The sequence below is a fragment of the Gastrolobium bilobum genome, unplaced genomic scaffold, assembly GCF_033153095.1.
Source record: "Gastrolobium bilobum isolate Gb01-03AN ecotype WA unplaced genomic scaffold, APGP_CSIRO_Gbil_v1 utg4377, whole genome shotgun sequence".
NCBI classification, from domain to species: domain Eukaryota; kingdom Viridiplantae; phylum Streptophyta; class Magnoliopsida; order Fabales; family Fabaceae; genus Gastrolobium; species Gastrolobium bilobum.
In genome coordinates, this window is record NW_026895684.1 from 1,520,246 (window position 1) to 1,540,543 (window position 20,298).

General features: G+C 35.0%; 3 protein-coding genes across 5 annotated transcripts; all 3 read left to right on the plus strand.

Annotated features, from left to right (window-relative positions):
- The first annotated feature begins 758 nt into the window (after window positions 1-758).
- On the plus strand, window positions 759-4,183 carry LOC133289724 (ras-related protein RABH1e). 3 transcript variants are annotated; one of them, XM_061487730.1, is made up of 6 exons: window positions 759-967; window positions 2,016-2,107; window positions 2,250-2,342; window positions 2,729-2,836; window positions 3,389-3,479; window positions 3,714-4,183. In XM_061487730.1, exons 1-6 carry the CDS (start codon window positions 851-853, stop codon window positions 3,855-3,857), a joined length of 645 nt encoding a protein of 214 aa, XP_061343714.1. In that variant the 5' UTR covers window positions 759-850; the 3' UTR covers window positions 3,858-4,183. The 3 variants fall into 3 exon arrangements, with proteins under 3 accessions (XP_061343714.1, XP_061343723.1, XP_061343708.1); XM_061487739.1 differs by having other exon boundaries at window positions 2,016-2,086; XM_061487724.1 differs by having other exon boundaries at window positions 2,016-2,086; window positions 2,250-2,338; window positions 2,725-2,836.
- Window positions 4,184-6,163: 1,980 nt separating this feature from the next.
- Window positions 6,164-9,019, plus strand: LOC133291058 (probable mitochondrial adenine nucleotide transporter BTL3). The gene is made up of 4 exons (XM_061489243.1): window positions 6,164-6,597; window positions 6,736-7,039; window positions 7,798-8,265; window positions 8,864-9,019. The coding sequence occupies exons 1-4, from the start codon at window positions 6,203-6,205 to the stop codon at window positions 8,936-8,938; spliced, it is 1,242 nt and encodes a 413-aa protein (XP_061345227.1). The 5' UTR covers window positions 6,164-6,202; the 3' UTR covers window positions 8,939-9,019.
- Window positions 9,020-10,634: 1,615 nt separating this feature from the next.
- LOC133290073 (calmodulin-binding transcription activator 3-like) lies at window positions 10,635-20,159 on the plus strand. Its single transcript, XM_061488134.1, has 13 exons — window positions 10,635-10,674; window positions 11,389-11,508; window positions 11,795-11,910; window positions 12,104-12,192; window positions 12,590-12,632; window positions 13,240-13,447; window positions 13,599-13,712; window positions 14,025-14,347; window positions 14,789-15,355; window positions 15,500-16,197; window positions 16,633-17,215; window positions 17,349-17,672; window positions 19,963-20,159. The coding sequence occupies exons 1-13, from the start codon at window positions 10,635-10,637 to the stop codon at window positions 20,071-20,073; spliced, it is 3,336 nt and encodes a 1,111-aa protein (XP_061344118.1). The 3' UTR covers window positions 20,074-20,159.
- Window positions 20,160-20,298: the final 139 nt, after the last annotated feature.

Consider the following 20,298-nt stretch of genomic DNA (forward strand, 5'->3'; position numbering starts at 1 on the left):
TATAGCAATTTGCTTGTAGGACTTAAGTTTTCACAACCGTGCTAAAAAAGTAAAAATCCTAATACTTTGTAGTTCATGGAAAGATTTTACTAAAATATTTGTGTAGTTATGCCTTTAGAATGAGATTACAGTAAGCACTCAATTTAGTACTTAAAAATTCAATACATTAATTTATTAGTTATTGAAAAAAAAAAGTATTGGCCATCGAATAAAATCAGTTTGATGACTTTGATAATAACAAATTAATTATCTTCCTCCTGGCTGAGGGTTAGGGATCTTTAGAGAAACGATCCGTTTACAAATTTTTTTTATAAATTACACTAAGTATGATCGGTATTCTTAAATTTTAATTATAACATTTCCCGTCAATCAAACACATATTTTCCTTATAATTTTAATTATTCCTCTTTCAATATATATTTTTAGATTCTACTTAAATTAATTGTGCATATATTATTATAACTCTAAATATACTTTTTTTTTTCTTTTAACTTATACTATTAAAATTTTATTTAAATTTAAAATATATCATACATTGAGATGGTTAGGAGGTTACTAATCAATTTTGGAGTGATTTGGTCCTATTCTTATTTTGGGAAAGAGAAGAGGGGATACAAATGAGAATTTATAGAAAGGAGAGGGACGAAATAGATAAATTAAGTTTGGGGGACGCGGTCGTCGTCCTGGTTGGCGGTTTCAGCTCGAATATATTTATAAACGTGTTACACTCGAAATTACGATCCTTGTTGCATTTGGTCTATTCGTCTCTTCTTGCGTTGCGTTGGGATATTCTTCAGATCTACGTTTGTTTCTGAGAGTTCCTTGTGAGAGAAGATAACATTTCTCAGAAATGGCGACGGTGTCCCCTCTCGCCAAATACAAGCTCGTTTTCTTGGGCGATCAATCCGTTGGCAAAACCAGTATCATCACTCGCTTCATGTACGACAAATTCGACACCACCTATCAGGTCAGGTCCCATCCTCCTTTACATTTCATTCACTCATTCTCAATCTCAATTTCGTTTTCGTTTTATTCAGCTCATCAGATGAAATCAAACTTGAATATATTCATTCATTTTGATTTTGCCCTTGATCTCTTTATTTTATCTCTGAGTATGTGATTTTACGATATTTACGACATTCGTTATTATATGTGTATGTGATTTTACGTGGATCAATCTCAGATAATAGCACCACGATAATTTTTGCTGTGATTTGAAATTTTTAAGACATTTTGATCAATGATCACACGTGATTAAATGTGATTTTGGGAGGATCGGGAGGAGATTGATATTTTGCAATGTGCTCTGAATTTTGGAGTTTGATATCCCTTGAAAATGGGGGTGAAAAATTGGTTTATGAGTTTTTCTTGTAACTTTTCGGTTAAAACTCATCCCTCAATTTTTCACTCACAGTTTTAAGGGGACGCGAAAGTGGCAGCTAGGAATTAAGCCAGTTGTTTGCAAATTCAATGTCACATTAACCATTCAGCACATTTTGTGTTTGTGAAATGCTAGAATGGGAAGAAGAACTTGTATTAGTCATTGAGAAATCATTTTCAAGTTCTCGTTTTTTATAATTGTGTTGATTTTTCTGGGGCTTGTTTTGATGAAATTTCCCGACATCTTGTAATGTTTCTTGTTTATGTTAGTTACAAGATAACTTTAAATGGGGGCCTTTTTTTTTTTTCTTAGGAAAAGTTCACCAATGCCCCAGTGGTTTATTCCAGAATCACTTATATCCCTGTGATTTTTTTTTTATCACATATGCTCCCGTGGTTTGCAAAAGGATATGTTTTTTATCACATATGCCCTTGTGATTTTTTACTTTTTACAAACCACGGGGGCATATGTGATAAAAAAAAAACCATAGGGACATAGATGATTTTAAAGCAAACCACAAGGGTATTGGTGAACTTTTCCCTTTTTTCTTTTTCTTTTTTAACATTTCACTTTCTTTTTTTTTTCATTCTTTCTGCTAGGTTGCTGACAAATTTTTTGATTATCTACATTTCAGGCTACTATTGGTATTGACTTTTTGTCAAAAACAATGTATCTTGAAGATAGAACAGTTCGTTTGCAGCTTTGGTATGCTGAATTCTTTTTAAAGTCATATATGCAAATTCAGTCTATTTATATTTTTCAAAAGTTATATTAGAGTACATATTACTAGTGGTATAGCCGTGTACACATTTTTTATTTCACCTGTTTTTCTTACTCTTTCTGAGCCTAGTATATTTTAACTTCACAGGGATACCGCAGGACAAGAAAGATTCAGAAGTCTCATTCCAAGCTACATTAGAGATTCTTCTGTTGCAGTTATTGTATATGATGTAGCTAGTGAGTTTTATGCATATTTTTTAATAGGACTTTTATTATCTAATTAACAGTGTTCTTTCTGAACCTTTGCTGATTCTTAAATTTTTCAAGTTGTTTGATCATGTTACTCAGAGAAAAAGGTTTTGTAGCACATGAATGCATTCTTTAATACTGAGGTGTTTGAGTGACTGCTCTGATCTTATTTTTTCTAAAACACAGTATGTTGTTACGAAAGAATCTCTCTCCCTTCCTGGATGTGTGTGTGATTGCTAGCACCACATGCCTGTTCTATTGTGCGCTCTTTTATGCGATTCAGAGCTGTGTTTGCAATTGGATCTGGAAGTGCTTTAGTGTTCATTTTTCAGATAACTAGCGACCTATTTAACAGCAATTTAAAATTATTTCAGACAGGCAATCATTTCTGAACACTAACAAGTGGGTTGAGGAGGTACGTCAGGAGCGTGGCAGTGATGTTATTATTGTCTTGGTTGGAAACAAAACTGATCTTGTCGATAAAAGGTGAGTGATATTACTAAATTTGGCCTGCATGTCTTTTACTTTTTTTTTAAAAAGTTATATCTTTGTTGAACGCATATGCTTTATTTTTTGCCTATTATCATGATGGGGTCTCCATATTATGTTTCAATACATATTGTTTAGTTGCCCAAATTTTTGGCATACAAACAATTGCTAATTTATCATGTTTTTTCTGGTTAATGTGATAGAGAAGATGTCTAGCCATTTAATACCTAACAGCCAAAATTCAGAGAATCTTACCAAGATTATCGTATATTGTTATTATCATATCAAAAGCCATATCAAAACTAATTTATCATGTCTAGCCAAGTTTCATCCTAGATCTACAAAAGTTTGGCTGATTAAATATAATTGTAGGATAGCCTAAATAAAAATTCGTTTTAGGTCATGAAATTTGGATGTGTTAGTAGTTACAAATAGTAGAAATCAGAGTTGATCCATTTACCAGGTAGCTTGCACTTTGTGTTTGCTATTCAAGTATCGTGATGTTACTATCTGAAGTTTTTTTACAAGGTCATTTTGATACTTAAACAGGCAAGTTTCTATAGAGGAAGGAGATGCCAAGTCCCGTGAGTTCGGAATCATGTTTATAGAAACTAGTGCAAAAGCAGGCTTCAATATAAAGGTGAAAACGAATTCTCCTAGTCACCCCAAATTTTTGGTTTATTATTATTAGAGCATGCTATGAACTATGATGCCTGCGTTCTATCATATCAATATACAAAATCCTTCCCTGATTCTTTATGTATTCCATCTAGAAACTTCAAATTCATGATGAACTATCTTTGTTTCTCAAGTTCATCATCTTCCTTTGTTGGTTCTTGTGTCCTTAATGTTTTCTGTCAATGCAAAATTGCAGCCTTTGTTTCGTAAGATTGCTGCTGCCTTGCCAGGGATGGAAACTCTTTCTTCTACAAAGCAGGAAGACATGGTCGACGTAAATTTAAAACCCACGGTGAATTCATCCCAGACAGAGCAGCAAGGAGGAGGTTGCTCATGCTAGAGAAGACTATTCTCAAAAGAGCCAATAGATGTCTGTTAATTGAGCATAATTTTTGGAATGGCAGCTTAAATGGAAAGATGAAGTTGGAAGAAGCGTGCTTTCATGTAATGATCCTTCAGTTTACTAGATGAGGGGGACAAGATTGCAGTAATGGTTTTGTTGTTCGACACAAAGATTGATAGTTATTTTTTTATTTGTTATACAATTAGTCCCTTCATGTAAGAATACAGGTAATAAACAAGCTCTCTTAATTGTGTCTTAGATGTATGTTGTTCTTCTGAAGAAATGCATTTGTTTGTACAAGGCCTGAAATATATAACCCTCCACCCGACCCCTTTCTCTAGGAATATGGGGCACCCTTGCGTTATCTAAAGAAGAATTTCCAGGTTTTGTAGGTGCGATCATGGATCTAATTTGACCTAATAACCTAACTAACTCAATCTGAACCAATTTACAAAATGGGTTGGGTTGGGTTAGATAGTCGGTTTGATTGTCGCTTTTTTTTTTTTGGGTAAACGGTTTGATTGTCGTTTAACATGAACCAACTTACCCTCATTTTGGGTATTGAATTTTGTTTTTCTCAACTCAGATTAAACCTGAAATAATTCAATCATTGTAAATTTTTTAAGACAAATATTTTAATATAAATATAATATTATTGTGCTTATTTTAAATAAATTATAACATAAAACGATGCCATTTTTATAGACCTTGTTAAAAATAATTTTTCAAATTTTAATCAAATCATGTAACCTGAACTAAAGTAACCCAACTATGATTAAGTTTTTTATTAATGAAAAAATACGAGGTATTTCATTTCGGATTGTATAATATAATACACTTCTAAGAGAATGTTTGGGACGAGTAGTCCTTTTTTTTTTTTATGGAGTAGTCATTTTTTTGTAACACTCGAGAATACTTAAAATATTGAATAATACAGCTTAAACCCCACTAAAAATAACAGTTGTCAAAATATACGTCCATGCGACTTAGGTATTCACGACATTTGTTTGATAGAATAAGATAAATTCCTACAAAGAACTCTAAAGTAGTTTATAATAAGATAAAACAATTTTGTTTCATAATTTATTTATTTATTTTGGTAAACTTTTGTTTCATAATTTATATGGACTACTATTATGTTTTAACTTTTTATCTATATTATGTACATAGTTTAAGTGTGGGATAATTTTTCAACAAGAGGCATTTGTCTCATAGACACGAAGGTTAATGTGTGTGTCTATGTATATAAAGCAAAGAGATATGGGTGTCATTCGAATAAAACTAAAATAAATTTAAGACAACTTGCTTTGAATTGAATTGGGATTTAAACCAAAATAAAAAAAATTGTCAATATTATACGATAAGTTGACACGATATAAATATAATATGAAAATTTGTTTTTGGATTGATTTATTTTTAAATTTGTGTCATATTTGTATTAGCAAAAATTTATATGAAAAATTAATTTGCAAGAGGAAACTAACTCATATTAATATTTGGGAAAATATTTTCTCATGTTGTATAAGAATTCAATTATCATGTTGTGACCCTTCGATTTGCGAGTAAAATTATTTTTTTCTTTTTCTCTTTTTAATAAATGTGAGGTCCACCATTAGTGAGTCACAACATGAGAATTCAATTCTCATGCAAAATGAGAAAATCAAACCCCTTAATCTTTTTATAGATTATTTGTGTTATATCAACTCCCATAATAAATCATACACTTTAAGATTTGTAGGTTACTATTTTATTATTCCAATGCGCATAATAAATAATACATTTTGATATTGATGAATTAGTCGTATAATATCGTATCTATTCAAAAATAAACAAATTATATTGGTGTCAAAGGTTGAGATGAATGTATTTATAATATCGTATAATATTCGTGTTAAATTTGTTAATTGCTAGCGCTAAAGTGTGAGCCTATGACAATAATAAAAGGAAAGTTGGAAAACCCCTTTTCCCAAAATTATAAAAACAGAGCGGAAAGTCCGAACTAATAAGAAAAACGTTTTTGAAAAGAATCAGATCAAATTAAATTATTTAAATAAAGAAGCACGATACCACCAACCTCCAAGGCACCCACTGAAGACGAAGCATAGCAATAGCAATGTAGATGCGGCGGCGGAAAAGCTATGCGTCACCGATCAAATACCTGAATCGTATACCATTATTCCCTCCCCTCTTTCAACTCTATTATTATATTTATTTATTGTCCTCAATTTAAAAAAGCTGAAGCAAAATGTGAATACCGAAACCCAGATCCTTTTCATTATTCATCAAACTTAAGAAACCTTGTTTCACACACAACTCCTCGTACCTCGTACGAAACAAATACAATGCCCCTCTTGATCAAACAACACGAGGCCTCTGATTCATTCCTCCCAGGTGGCCTGTTCCTCCATGCTGACACGGTTCCTAAGTCCTTCATTTCCTTGATTCCATCTTCTTCTAATTTGAGGACGGTTTCGTGTTTTTCTTGGGGTCCCAGAAGAAGGGTCGTAGAAGGGAGAGATTCTGGCATAGTTGGTGGTGCGTTCTTGTCGTTGAGCTTGTCCATAAACGGTAGCGATGCGGATCATAGTTATGCACGCGAATCAACGGAAATTCTGGGGCAAAATGAGGAAAAGGGTATGTGTCAAGAGAAGAAGGAAAATGTTCGGGTGAGTGGATCGGGTGCTATGAACATGACCAAGCATCTCTGGGCTGGAGCTGTGGCTGCCATGGTTTCAAGGTCTTCATAAACCTTAATCTCTCACCAAGTGAAATAAAAAAAATGCAACATGTTGTTTTCTTGTTTGTGCACTATGCTTTTATTGAATACAGCATACACAGTTTATTATCTGGCGTATTATTCTCTTTGTTGTGTCAGAACTTTTGTTGCACCTCTTGAGAGACTTAAGCTGGAATACATAGTTCGTGGTGAGCAGAAGAACCTTTTCGATCTCATTCAGGCAATTGCAGTTTCTCAAGGGGTTAAAGGTTTTTGGAAAGGAAATTTTGTAAATATTCTTCGGACGGCACCCTTTAAGGCTATAAATTTTTATGCGTATGATACATATAGAAATAAACTGGCTAGGATGTTGGGGAATGAAGAATCCACAAATTTTGAGAGATTTGTTGCCGGTGCTGCTGCAGGGATTACAGCTACCTTGCTCTGCTTGCCCATGGACACTGTGAGTGGAAATTCAGGATCCTGTTAGTTGTATCTGTTCTCTTTGATAACTTTCTTTTTTGCTGTGTGTTTAAGTTTTCTTTGAATTGTGATGCTCTGAGGAGCAATCTGATATGAAGGGTATAACTTTATTGCTAATGTTCAAGTATAGATACATTTTCATTGGATTGTGATGCTCTGAGAAATATGATATGATGGGTATGAATCAAGGCAGGCTTGTCTAGTGTGGTGTTTTTTGACGGATTTGCTGCAATCATATAGTTCCTACCCAATGAGTTTTAATTTACAAAATGTTGTTGCTAGCCACATTTCTATCCCAATCTCTTTTAACAAGGGTACTTTATGCTCACTTTGTTGGCAAAACTAAAGAGGAGGACTTGTTGCTCCTTTTATCTACCCACCTCTCTAAACAACTGTATCTATGAGTTCACTGGATGCTTAGTCCCACTCTTAATCTGCTAACTAACATTTGCTTGATCTATACATATGATGCTCCCTGATTGTAGTGTAGTCATTGTTAAATAACAATAACGGTGAAAATTCGAATCATATTAAAGAATCGTGCCTGCTTACGATTTTATTTGAATACCAAAGGCACTGGTCATGGTTTATGTCACTTGTATCTTGTCTTTCAAGATTTGGAGCACAAAAAGATCTTCTCAAGAATTTCATGTTGCCTACTCAAACAAATTATTTCAATATAGTACAGTTTTTAATTAAATTTTGTTGTAGTTGCATTCTAAGAGTAATTTCTTTCAGATCAGGACGGTAATGGTAGCACCTGGTGGTGAAGCCTTGGGAGGTGTAATTGGTGCCTTCCGTCACATGATTAAAACTGAGGGCTTCTTTTCTCTTTACAAGGGTTTAGTACCTTCCGTTGTTAGCATGGCACCTTCAGGTGCTGTCTTCTATGGTGTTTATGATATTTTAAAGTCAGCATATCTGCATTCACCTGAAGGAATGAAAAGAATCCAACATATGAAAGAAGAGGCTCAAGGGTTGAATGTTTTGGAACAACTGGAATTGGGTCCCATCAGAACTTTATTATATGGTGCTATTGCTGGTTGTTGTTCTGAAGCTGCTACATATCCCTTTGAAGTTGTAAGGAGACAGCTTCAAATGCAAGTTCGGGCAACAAGGTTGAATGCACTTGCAACTTGTGTCAAAATTGTTGAGCAAGGAGGTGTTCCTGCTCTCTATTCAGGATTAATTCCCAGCTTATTGCAGGTATGACGAGTGTGCGATAAAGTTAACTTTTATTTCATAAAATTTGAGCAATGCCCCAGTCAATGAGATCTTGTTTTTTAATCTACACGTTAAGCAAAAAGGCCAGGCACTTCATAGTTTGTTTTCAAAAAATGAAGTTTCTAACTTGAACGTAGAGTTCTTAAGAAGCTGTGTGCAACTATCATGTGTTGAAGCTGTAAATTTCAGAGATTGTTTTAGTTAAACTCTGATACTGTCATGTGTAGAAGCTGGTTTACAACTGTAGGTGTGCAAATAACAGCACTGTAAAATAGTTACTAACAATTTTTAAGGAAATAACTGTTTTTCTCATTGTTTAAAAAGAAGGATAACAATACCTATGAAATTCTCAGAGCTATCCATGGCATCCAAAGAAGTCCATTTTTGTGTGGATTGGATTAGTTGTTTCAAAACATTCCAAAGTCCATAGGATGGATTTGTATACAATTTTTGTATTCTTTTTTGTTTCACCAAGTTGTGAGAATAAGTTTTCATCTTATCCCATTTATGACAAGCATTTAGGCACTGGCATTCCTTTATTCATGTTTTAATATGGTGTTTTCAATTTTGTGACTTTCAGGTGTTACCTTCAGCCGCCATTAGTTATCTTGTTTACGAGTTCATGAAGGTAGTTCTCAAAGTAGAATCAACATAGATGATTATGCCAGCAATTTAAACGCCACATAGAGTTTGATCTTTGAAGATGAGAATTTTCCCCTTTCATCCTTTCTCTTTGTCTACCCTGTTATTTTGGAGTTGGAATGTTGTTATGTTATGTATGGGAGGGAATCAGGGATGTCTCGCACAAACAATAGGATCTTTTACTGATTTTATACGGTTTACTTAATAATAATATGAAGAAAGAAAAAGCAAGATCAATATTTTGATTGTTTGGTTAATTAATTATGTTTCCCTCTCCTGTTCAACTGGTAGCTTCTGATAGCATGTTCACAATTCATAGTTTGACCCAACGAAAAAAATAAATAAATAAAAATAACTTTCACTCAAAGTATGGTTTGATACCTTAAATCATGATCAAATATAATTTAACCATAATTTCATCAAACATATTATCTGTTTGAATTCAATGACATTTTTTTTGTATTACTAGTTCTTCAATATTGTTGTTTACCATATTTCAAACTTTTTTTTTTTTTGTAAACAGCATATTTCAAACTTTTGGTTGATGTACAGCATGAAAATATTCTTCCTTTATTTAATAGTGAAACGTAAAGATTTTTTATTTATTTTTGGTAGGCGAAACGTAAAGATTAGAGTCGAACAGAATTGAACACTATAATGAAAAAAAAAAAAAAAAAATTATGGTGGATAAAATGTATATTTTTTAAGTTTTACTATAATAAGACTATAGAATATTTTAAATTGAATTAAAAATAAGTAGTACATATTTGATTCCGGTTAAGTAAAATTTTGAATTCTAATCCCTGTGAGAGCCTTGTCTAATTTATGGGGAAAAAAAACATTAATATCATACATTATAATTTTAACTTGGTATGCATCTAAATATTTATCCGTATCGATGGGAATGATAAGAGTAAAATTTCAGCGCTCCCGTCCCACAGAAAATTCAGCAGTTTTTATTTCAAAATGAAAATATATAGTATGTATTTTGAAAATATATAATATATATTATGAGTTTTATTAATCTTATATTAAAAGAGATAAGTTATCTCATGTAATAGAAATAAATTTGTGGGCTTCATCATCTAAAAAATGAAAAGAACAAAAAATATGGCACAATTATCGAAAGATGTGTAAGAGAAATTTATCACATATAACATAAGACAAGTTTTTCTCATATATTATTAAAGTTTTGTTTTTTTTTGTTCTTTCTCGTGAGAACATGTCGGCTGATGATAACTTCAAGTGGAAAAGGCATAAAAAGGAAACAGAGAGCGACGTGATCTGATATAGCTGGAATACTATTGAGAAGCAGCAGCGAAAAAGCATGAGCCAAAAATCTATCAGTCAAAGTAGAAATCACACAATGCCAAGTTTGTGTTTTTGTCAATAGAATAATACTCTCTCTCTCTCTCTCTCTCTCTCACACACACACACAGTCACACACACACATATACTTGGGTTTCGATGGCGACTTCCCGCGTTGAAAACTTTCTCTTTTCCTTCCCACTTCTTTCAAAGGACGCCAACACTCTCTCTCCGCGTTAAACAAACACTTGAACTTTCTTACGTTACATTGCATCCTCTCTTTTCTTTTTGTTTAGATTTAGAAACACAGAATTGTCCGAATGCTTGTTTCCCTCAAAACACAAAACGCAAAACACAAAACACAAAACACAATACTTGTTTCTTAGTTGACGTTCCCTTCCATGGCTGAGACCAGGCAATTCCTTCTCCCCAATCAATTCGGTTAGCTTTCCTTCACCTTAATTTCTTTCTTTCTTTTTTATTTTTTATTTTTTTATTTTTAAAAAAATATATGATTGGTTTATAGTTATAACATCATATGACATTCAGAATATTCAAACTCTTTGAATCTTTTTTTTTTTTTTTTTGCAATCCCAAAAAAATTTATAAATATTTGCTTTTTCATTTGAAAAATAATATATTTTCATCATTTCATATTTAATTTTTCATTTCACAATTCAGATAGCGTATGGCTTGTGTTGAGTTCTGAAGTTACTGGTCACTGCATGTTTGAGCTTAGCTTCAACAATCGTTTCTTCCCACATGGAATTTCCTTTGTTGTTCATAAAGCTTGGGTAACTTAGTTTATAAACAACCAAAATAGAGAAGCATTCTTGTTTGTGATGACAATTGACAACAAACTTACATTGCTATGTTTCAAGTTGGCCACAGATATTTGTAATGCTTCGCTTGAGAGAAGTGCAATCTATTTATGTTTCGCATTTCCTTCAACATATAGCTATATATAGACTGAAGTTTTTCATTTTCTTTTTCCTTTCTTTTCTCCTCCTTCATTAGCCTAGGTTAGGGAAGCAATGTATATCGTTGTTATTGATTTTTGTTGACTTTGTCTTAAATTGTCTTCGTGGGTGTCTGATATGCATCATTTAAACCTATCTGTTTAAATATCTAATTGTTATACTTTGTTGGACACAGATATTAATCAAATTATTTCAGAAGCACAGCATCGATGGCTGCGTCCAGCTGAAATTTGTGAAATTCTCAGTAATTATAAGAAGTTCCGAATAGCTTCAGAACCAGCATGTATGCCACCAAGTATGATTCTCTTCTGCTAAAGATAACGGTAGTTATCTTGAGTTCTTAATACCTTCCTTTTCCTTCATTTGTGGAAAATTTTTGAAAAAATTATTTTTATCTTTTAGTGTTTTTCTTCTATTTTGAAAGGGTGAGGGTGAAGGAAAGACAAGGGATTTTTAATCTATTTGCAAGATCTAAGTCTTATGGGGATTGGGACCTGCATGAAATTTTCACACTGTTGTGCCCAATGTCTAATTGCAAGATGGTCATCCTCAGGTTTTATCATATTTTTGCTTGACATTAGGTGGTTCCCTTTTCCTATTTGATCGGAAGGTGCTGAGATACTTCAGAAAGGATGGCCATAACTGGAGGAAGAAAAAAGATGGAAAAACGGTGAGGGAAGCTCATGAGAGACTTAAGGTAAATATATTGCATCTAAGGTCATAATCTTAGCTAGAAACTCACACCTAGCTTGGAACTAAAATGAAAAATATAGGTGCTGTCAGCTTTATTTACTGTCATTGAAATTAATTCTGGTTTAGGAAGTAAAATGTCTTGAGAGCGTCTTTCTTCTTTATAAACTATTGCATTGAACGAATGATGATACTCTCAGGCTGGAAGTGTGGACGTGTTACACTGCTACTATGCCCATGGACAAGAAAATGAATATTTTCAAAGACGCACTTACTGGATGCTTGAAGAGTAAGTTTTTCTGTTTAATATTTTCAAATCTCTCTATATAAATTCTCCTTTTTAATGTTCTATGTTCGTTTTCCTGATTCTTCTCTTTGATTTCTTCCCTCCTTCTTCTCCTATCTTTCTGCCTTCCCTCACTCTCTGTCTCACTCACGCACATACGAGAATCTCCAGACAGTGGGAATGAAGGAAACCTATACCTTAATTTTTTCAATGTGATTGTTATTGCTTAAGGATGATATGCTTTAAGCTATTACTAATGATATAGATCCGGTAACTGTTGATCACATTCTAGTGGTTAAAATTAATTATACTTGCTTCAATAACTTGCTAATTTGTTTTTCATGGTTCCTAATTGCGGAAGGGTTTCTCTTCTCACTCTTTTTATTCAACATTGTTGCAGGGAACTCTCACACATTGTTCTTGTCCATTATCGCGAAGTGCAGGTAAAATGTTATAATTTTATTTTTCATTTTGTCATCATAGTGTTATTTGATGAAAAAGGGGGCGAATCGGAGCAGTGGTAAAGCTGTTCTTTCATGACTGAAAGGTCATAGGTTCGAATCCAGGAAACAACCTCTTTGCAATTATGCAAGAGTAAGGCTGCGTACAAGGATTACCTCCACCCCACACTCGCTAGTTGGGTTTAAGGGGGAGTTGTTTTTTGTTTTAGTGTTATTTGATGAAAGCTCAAGAAGAATTGCTTATTTTTACATTCCCAGTACAATTTAGGGAACAATCCCCCAAATTATCTAACTAGACTTTCCATGCTTCCATTAGTCTGATAAGTCTCAACACCAAATGTTTTTCTCCAATGTTAGATGCTATAAATTTGTAGCACATTATGACAGTGCACTATTCTTTTGTTCTCTCTTTTTCCCCACAAAATGTATTTCTACAATGTTAGATGCTATAAATTGGTAGCACATTACAACAGTGCACTATTCTCTTTTTCTCTCATGTGTTTTTTCTTTCTTTTCTTTTTTTTTCGACTTTTTAATTATTTATAATCTTGATCTTCTATCTCTTTTTCCTCTTGCTCAAAATAATCAGGGAACCAAGGCAAATTTTAGATGTGCTAAAGAAAATGAAGAATCTCTTCCTTATGCTCAACCAACTGACGAAATAATGCCCAACACAGAGATGGGTACTTCTTTAGCATCTAGTTTTCATCCACATAGTTACCAGGTCTCTTCACAAACTATAGATACAACAAGCATGAACGAGGCTCAAGCATCAGATTATGAAGAAGCTGAATCTGGTATTTCTTTTGTGTATATCATTGTATTAATGATTTAAAATGTTTTACTTTCATGTCTAGAGATTTTGAGTGATCTTTTTTCTGTCTTTATTTTCAGTATCACTTTTTCTTGGGTCTCTTCTAATTTTGTAACTTAATGCAATGTTTACAGCATTCGATAACCATGCAAGTTCTGAGTTCTACTCTTTCCTGGAGCTGCAACGCCCTGTTGTTGAGAAGATTAAATCTCAACTGGCTGATATTTATTGTCCTCTGCCACTCATAAGTATGTTTCTTAATTATAAATTGTTTTGTGACTTTAATTTTGATTCATTGTCAGGGAAAAGTTTACACTATCACTCAATCATGTGTTGCCATATCATTAAAAGAGTTTGAGTTCTGAGGTAATTGTTGTAAAAATCAAACTTTTTAAAATGATATGGCAATGTATGATTGAATGAGTGTAAAAAACTTTAATACCAATAGTGAATCAAAATTAAATTCTTGTTTATATCTTCCATAAATACTGGCCTTTGATCAGGCAAGTTCTTACCTTACAATCTAATATGTACTAATTGTAATATTGAAACTGTGACAGATGATCAAGAGGTGTTGTTTGACACTCCTGGGGTGAATTATATCTCACTCGGTCAAGCCAATAAAATCAAAGACTTTGATAATGTTGGATTAGCATATGAATCCCAAAAACTCTTCGGCTTTTCATCGGGGGAAGATATATTAGAAAATAAGGTTGGAAGTCAACATGTGTTTTTTCAGCCTTCATTTCCTGAAACACGAGATAACATGGGAATCAATAGCAATCCCTCTCAAGGAGATGAGATAATGCGGCCACTTTTTACCACCAGCATTGCTAAACAGCATGAGAATGGAAGTTTTATACAAGCTGAAGGAAATTGGCAGGTATTGGGAGAGTTATATGGTAAAGAAATTTGTGTCATACCAATACTGGTGTGCTTAATTACTTTAGACAGCAACTATGTGTACAATTAAAATTGGTACTGCATCTGCATATGATATTTATTTGTTGCAATATTTCATGTTATATAGTCATAATATTTAGTTCTAAAAGTAGATATCCAGGCTCCGCAGTCTGTTCCATAGGAGCATTATATCTCTACGTTAAAAGTCAAAACTAATTTGTCACTACAAAGTGATGTTGGGTTGATGCTGTCAACATTACTGATTGCTTAATTACGTGTCATGTTTCTTTAAAAATAAAAGAATAATCAAGGAATGGACTTTTGCTTTATGCATGAGTAATATTTACACACGTTACTTAATTTTTAATTCTTTCCTTCAAATTCATTTAATTGCTTAAAGCTTAATTTTCCTTGTTAACAGGCTTCTGGTTTCAATTATTTAAGCAAATCCAGTTGGCCCATAGATAGTGTGTATTCAGGCTCAACGTGTGAGGTTGGTTTTAACAACTGTGAGCAGGAAGTTAATAAAGTTGATTTTCAAAAATCCTTGGAACTTTGTCTTCTACATCCACACGAACAAAACAAGGTTCTTATGCGAAATGACCCTCAAGAAAAAGTTTTAAATGCAAAAGACAAGATAAAATCAGATCTGGAGGCCAATAAAAACCTGGATGGAATAGAAGACACTTATTTCACATTGAAGAAGACTCTGTTAGATGGATTTCCAGCAGAAGAGGGTCTGAAGAAGCTTGACAGTTTCAACCAATGGATGAGTAAAGAACTAGGAGATGTGGAAGAATCAAATATACAATCCACTTCTGATACTTATTGGGATACAGTTGAAAACGAAAATGAGGTTGGCAGCACAACAATTCCTTCCCAAGTGCACCTAGACTCCTATGTATTGGATCCATCTATTTCCCATGATCAGCTTTTTAGCATTATTGACTATTCTCCAAGCTGGACATTTGAAGGCTCAGAAGTTAAGGTATTCTCTTTGATATTTTCCACTTGCTATCAGTTTTGAACATATGTTCACTGAATTGTTGTCATAACTGTTTCTTTTTTGCTTATCTGTCAGTTCTATTACGATTATTTATTTCTTCATTTATCAAAAAAAAAAAATGTGCAGGTTCTCATTTCAGGACGATTCTTAAGGAGTCAACATGAAGCAGAAAGCTGTAAATGGTCATGCATGTTTGGCGGGGTAGAAGTGCCAGCAGAGATCATTGGGAATGGCGTTCTTTGTTGCCATACTCCTCCACACAAGGCTGGGAGGGTTCCTTTCTATGTAACTTGTTCCAATAGGTTAGCATGTAGTGAAGTGCGAGAATTTGATTTCCAAGTCAACTATAATCAAGAAGTCAACACTGCAGGTGAGAACGGAGGCAGCACTTTTGATACTTTTAATATTCGATTTGGAGAACTGTTGTCTCTGGGGCATCCCTTCCCTCAGAATATAGATTCAAATAGTGTAACTGAGAAATCTCAACTGAGAAGTAAAATCAGTTCTTTGCTGAGGGAGGAAAAGGATGATTGGGACAAGCTGCTGAAACTTACTCTAGAGAAAGATTTTTCTCCAGAAAATTTACAGGAGCAGCTGCTTCAAAATCTTCTGAAAGATAAGTTAGAGGCGTGGCTCCTTCAGAAAATAACTGAAGATGGGAAAGGCCCTAATGTATTAGATGAGGGTGGCCAAGGTGTGCTTCATTTTGCGGCTGCTCTTGGCTATGATTGGGCCCTACAACCCACAATAGTTGCAGGTGTGAATGTGAACTTTCGTGATGTAAATGGATGGACTGCTCTTCATTGGGCAGCATTTTGTGGCAGGTGAGCACTTCAATCCTTTTCGCATGGAATGCATGTCATCAAAATTGAATTTACAGTTTATCATATTAATCTACCATAATATACCTGATACTACATTAACTTAATAGGACGGGTCAATGATATTAATTGCAACTTTGCAAGAGTGCTGCAAGTATGTGAGAAATAATTGAATAGTGGGAAGAGAAAATATGTGAAACGGGCCTATAAGTAGTTAAAATGCTTATAGGGTTGAAGGATGAAATGTCGTTACTGAAGAAACTAGAAGAAAGAAATATAATAAGAGAGCCAATGGTAGGAAGCACTTGTGTTTTTTGTTATGAAAGATAAACTGACTAGAAAGCATCTATATTGTTAGTTTAGTTCTTCTGGTTTCTTTTCATTTTTCTTGCAGATTCTTGTCATCTTTCATTAAGTTCTTGCATATTGCTTTATCAGGGAGCGCACAGTTGCTTCCCTCATCTCTCTGGGTGCAGCACCCGGAGCGCTGACTGATCCATGCCCGGAACATCCTTCAGGTAGAACACCAGCTGATCTAGCTTCTGCCAATGGACACAAAGGAATTGCAGGGTATCTTGCGGAATCTTTCCTAAGTGCACACCTCTCATCTCTTGATTTGAACTTGGAAGTGGGAGAAAATTCTGGAGCAAAAGTAGTAGTACAAAGAGCACTAGGACATAACACTGCTCAAGTTAATGATGATGAGGGCTTATCATATGAACTGTCACTGAAAGATTCACTGGCTGCAGTGTGTAATGCCACCCAAGCTGCTGCACGTATTCATGAAGTTTTCAGAGTGCGATCATTCCAGAGAAAACAACTGACAAAATATGGAGATGACAAATTTGGAATATCCGATGAACATGCCCTTTCACTTGTAACAGTGAATGCAAAACTAAACAAGGTTAGACAACGCGACGAGCCTGTCCATGCTGCTGCAATACGAATCCAGAACAAATTCCGAGGTTGGAAGGGCAGAAAAGAGTTTTTGATGATTAGACAACGAATAGTAAAAATTCAGGTACATCTATGTCTAACGTTCGTAATATACAAATGAGGTTACTATTATTGTTTGTGTTTGATGTTTGTTCATATTCTACTTCTGACTCCTTTTAATTGATCTAATTCTAACTTGAGAGTTTTTATGGTAATAGGCTCACGTTAGAGGTCACCAGGTTAGGAAAAACTATGGGAAGATAATTTGGTCTGTTGGAATTATGGAGAAGGTTATTTTACGTTGGCGTCGAAAAGGTAGTGGTTTACGTGGATTTAAATCGGAGGCCATATCAGAGGGAACTATGGTACAAGATGTATCTTCCAAGGAGGATGACTATGATTTCTTAAAAGAAGGAAGGAAGCAAACTGAGAAAAGGTTGCAAAAAGCCCTTGCTAGGGTGAAGTCAATGGTTCAGTATCCAGAGGCAAGAGACCAATACCATAGGCTCTTGAATGTTGTGACTGAGATCCAAGAAAATCAGGTATTTTCCCATTTTTGTTTTATTTAAAAAAATTAGTTTCACAATTATTCTGCTTTATGTAACAGCCCCAAAACCCTGTAGCATGATATTGTCCGCTTTGCCCCGTTCAGAAGCACTGTCGAGCTCACGGTTTTGTTTCTTGGGACACCCCACAAAAGGCCTCACACTAGAAGAGGTATCCACACCCTTATAAGGCATGCTTCGTTCCCCTCTCCAACCGATGTAGGACATTACATCCTCCCCCACTGGGAATACAGCGTCCCCGCTGTACACACCGGTCCAGGGCCAGGCTCTGATACCAAATGTAACAGCCCCAAAACCCTGTAGCATGATATTGTCCGATTTGCCCCGCGCACAAGCACCGTCGAGCTCACGGTTTTGTTTCTTAGGACACCCCATAAAAGGCCTCACACTAGAAGAGGTATCCACACCCTTATAAGGCATGCTTCGTTCCCCTCTCCAACTGATGTGGGACATTACATCCTCCCCCACTGGGAATACAGCGTCCCCGCTGTACACACCGGTCCAGGGCCAGGCTCTGATACCAAATGTAACAGCCCCAAACCCTGTAGCATGATATTGTCCGCTTTGCCCACGGGCTCACGGTTTTGTTTCTTGGGACACCCCACAAAAGGCCTCACACTAGAAGAGCCTCCTGGACCGGTGTGTACAGCGGGTACGCTGTATTCCCAGTGGGGGAGGATGTAATGTCCCACATCGGTTGGAGAGGGGAACGAAGCATGCCTTATAAGGGTGTGGATACCTCTTCTAGTGTGAGGCCTTGATGTAATGTCCCACATCGGTTGGAGAGGGGAACGAAGCATGCCTTATAAGGGTGTGGATACCTCTTCTAGTGTGAGGCCTTTTATGGGGTGTCCCAAGAAACAAAACCGTGAGCTCGACGGTGCTTGTGCGCGGGGCAAAGCGGACAATATCATGCTACAGGGTTTTGGGGCTGTTACATTTGGTATCAGAGCCTGGCCCTGGACCGGTGTGTACAGCGGGGACGCTGTATTCCCAGTGGGGGAGGATGTAATGTCCCACATCGGTTGGAGAGGGGAACGAAGCATGCCTTATAAGGGTGTGGATACCTCTTCTAGTGTGAGGCCTTTTATGGGGTGTCCCAAGAAACAAAACCGTGAGCTCGACGGTGCTTGTGCGCGGGGCAAAGCGGACAATATCATGCTACAGAGTTTTGGGGCTGTTACACTTTAAATTGTGTTTTCTTTGTCTGGACAGTATATCAGAGCAATAGTTTTCATTCTGTAAAGTTGTATAAAAATATATACAGCTCGCAGAGAAATATTTTCTGCAACAAGTATTTTTCCTATATATATATGGGGAATGATCTGTTCACAAACTTTTTTGATAAATTTTTACAAATTATACTATCTTCTCCTGGGAGAAGGTAGTGTAATTAATCTTCTCACAGGAGAAGATAGTGTAGTTTGTAAACAAAAAAAGTTTGTAAATATAACCTATTCTTATATAAGGGGAAAATTGTTTTTATTTTTGCTGCGAAAAAAAAAATTCTGCCACTCACATAAAAGTGAATAGGTCCCATTATAAAGAGAAGACCTATTCACTTTTATGTAAGTGTGACAAAAAAAAGAATTATGAAGCAAAAGCAAAAATATTAAACCCATATATATATAAGAACAATTTTATACCGAATTTTTATTGTTGATTTGCTTATATCTAATAGTTTAACTATCTAATAAATCAAAATCATTAAATATAAATAAAATTAACGATTAAGATTAAGAGTGTAACTTACACTGATATAAAATGATCATATTCCTATATATATATATATATATATATATATATATCTGAAATTCTGAATAGAGTTGTGCTTCCCTTATAAATTTACATTGAATGAAATTGGCTTCTAGTAAATCCTAAGAGCCTTAACCCAAGTAGCACCAAGTCTATTTGACATACTGCTTGATCCCCGTATTTAAGTCTAGTAAAAACAATTTGCTTCTATTGAATGAAGCGGTGTGTATTGGATGACCTACCTTTAAGCTTGTTAGAAAATTATTTTATTTTTCTTGAATATAGAATCACCCATTGCTATGTAGACTTGGGTCGATCTCTTTCTATGCTCAGTAATAGGACAAAAATAAAGGTATCAAGAATGCAAAGTGTTTAGGTGTCTCTTGTTCAAACAATTACTACCATCTGAATCAGTTGCTGAGCCTATGGGCAGAACGCCAGCAGTTGACATCATACATTTTGTTCTTCCGATGGGCAGTAGAGCTTAGTCTTCTGCATATGCCTTTTGCAGGTAAAGCATGATACGGGTTTTGACAATCTAGAAGAAACAAGAGAATTCGATAACCTCACTGATCTTGAAGCATTATTGGACGAAGATACTTTCATGCCTTCAGCCACTTAGAAGTTAGATTCCATCTGTTCCGTTAACCGAACGGCTTAAGCATTTTACAGTGTAGTCAGGCGAAGAGTTGTCGCATATTGATGGTTGTAGTCTCTAATTCTCATTCTCTTGTACAACAGGATATTAAGGGGTCCTTTTTTAACATTTTACAGAAAGATATCGTATATTGATCGTTATAGTAATCATAATTCTCATTCTCTTGTTTAACAGGAAATTAAGGGATCA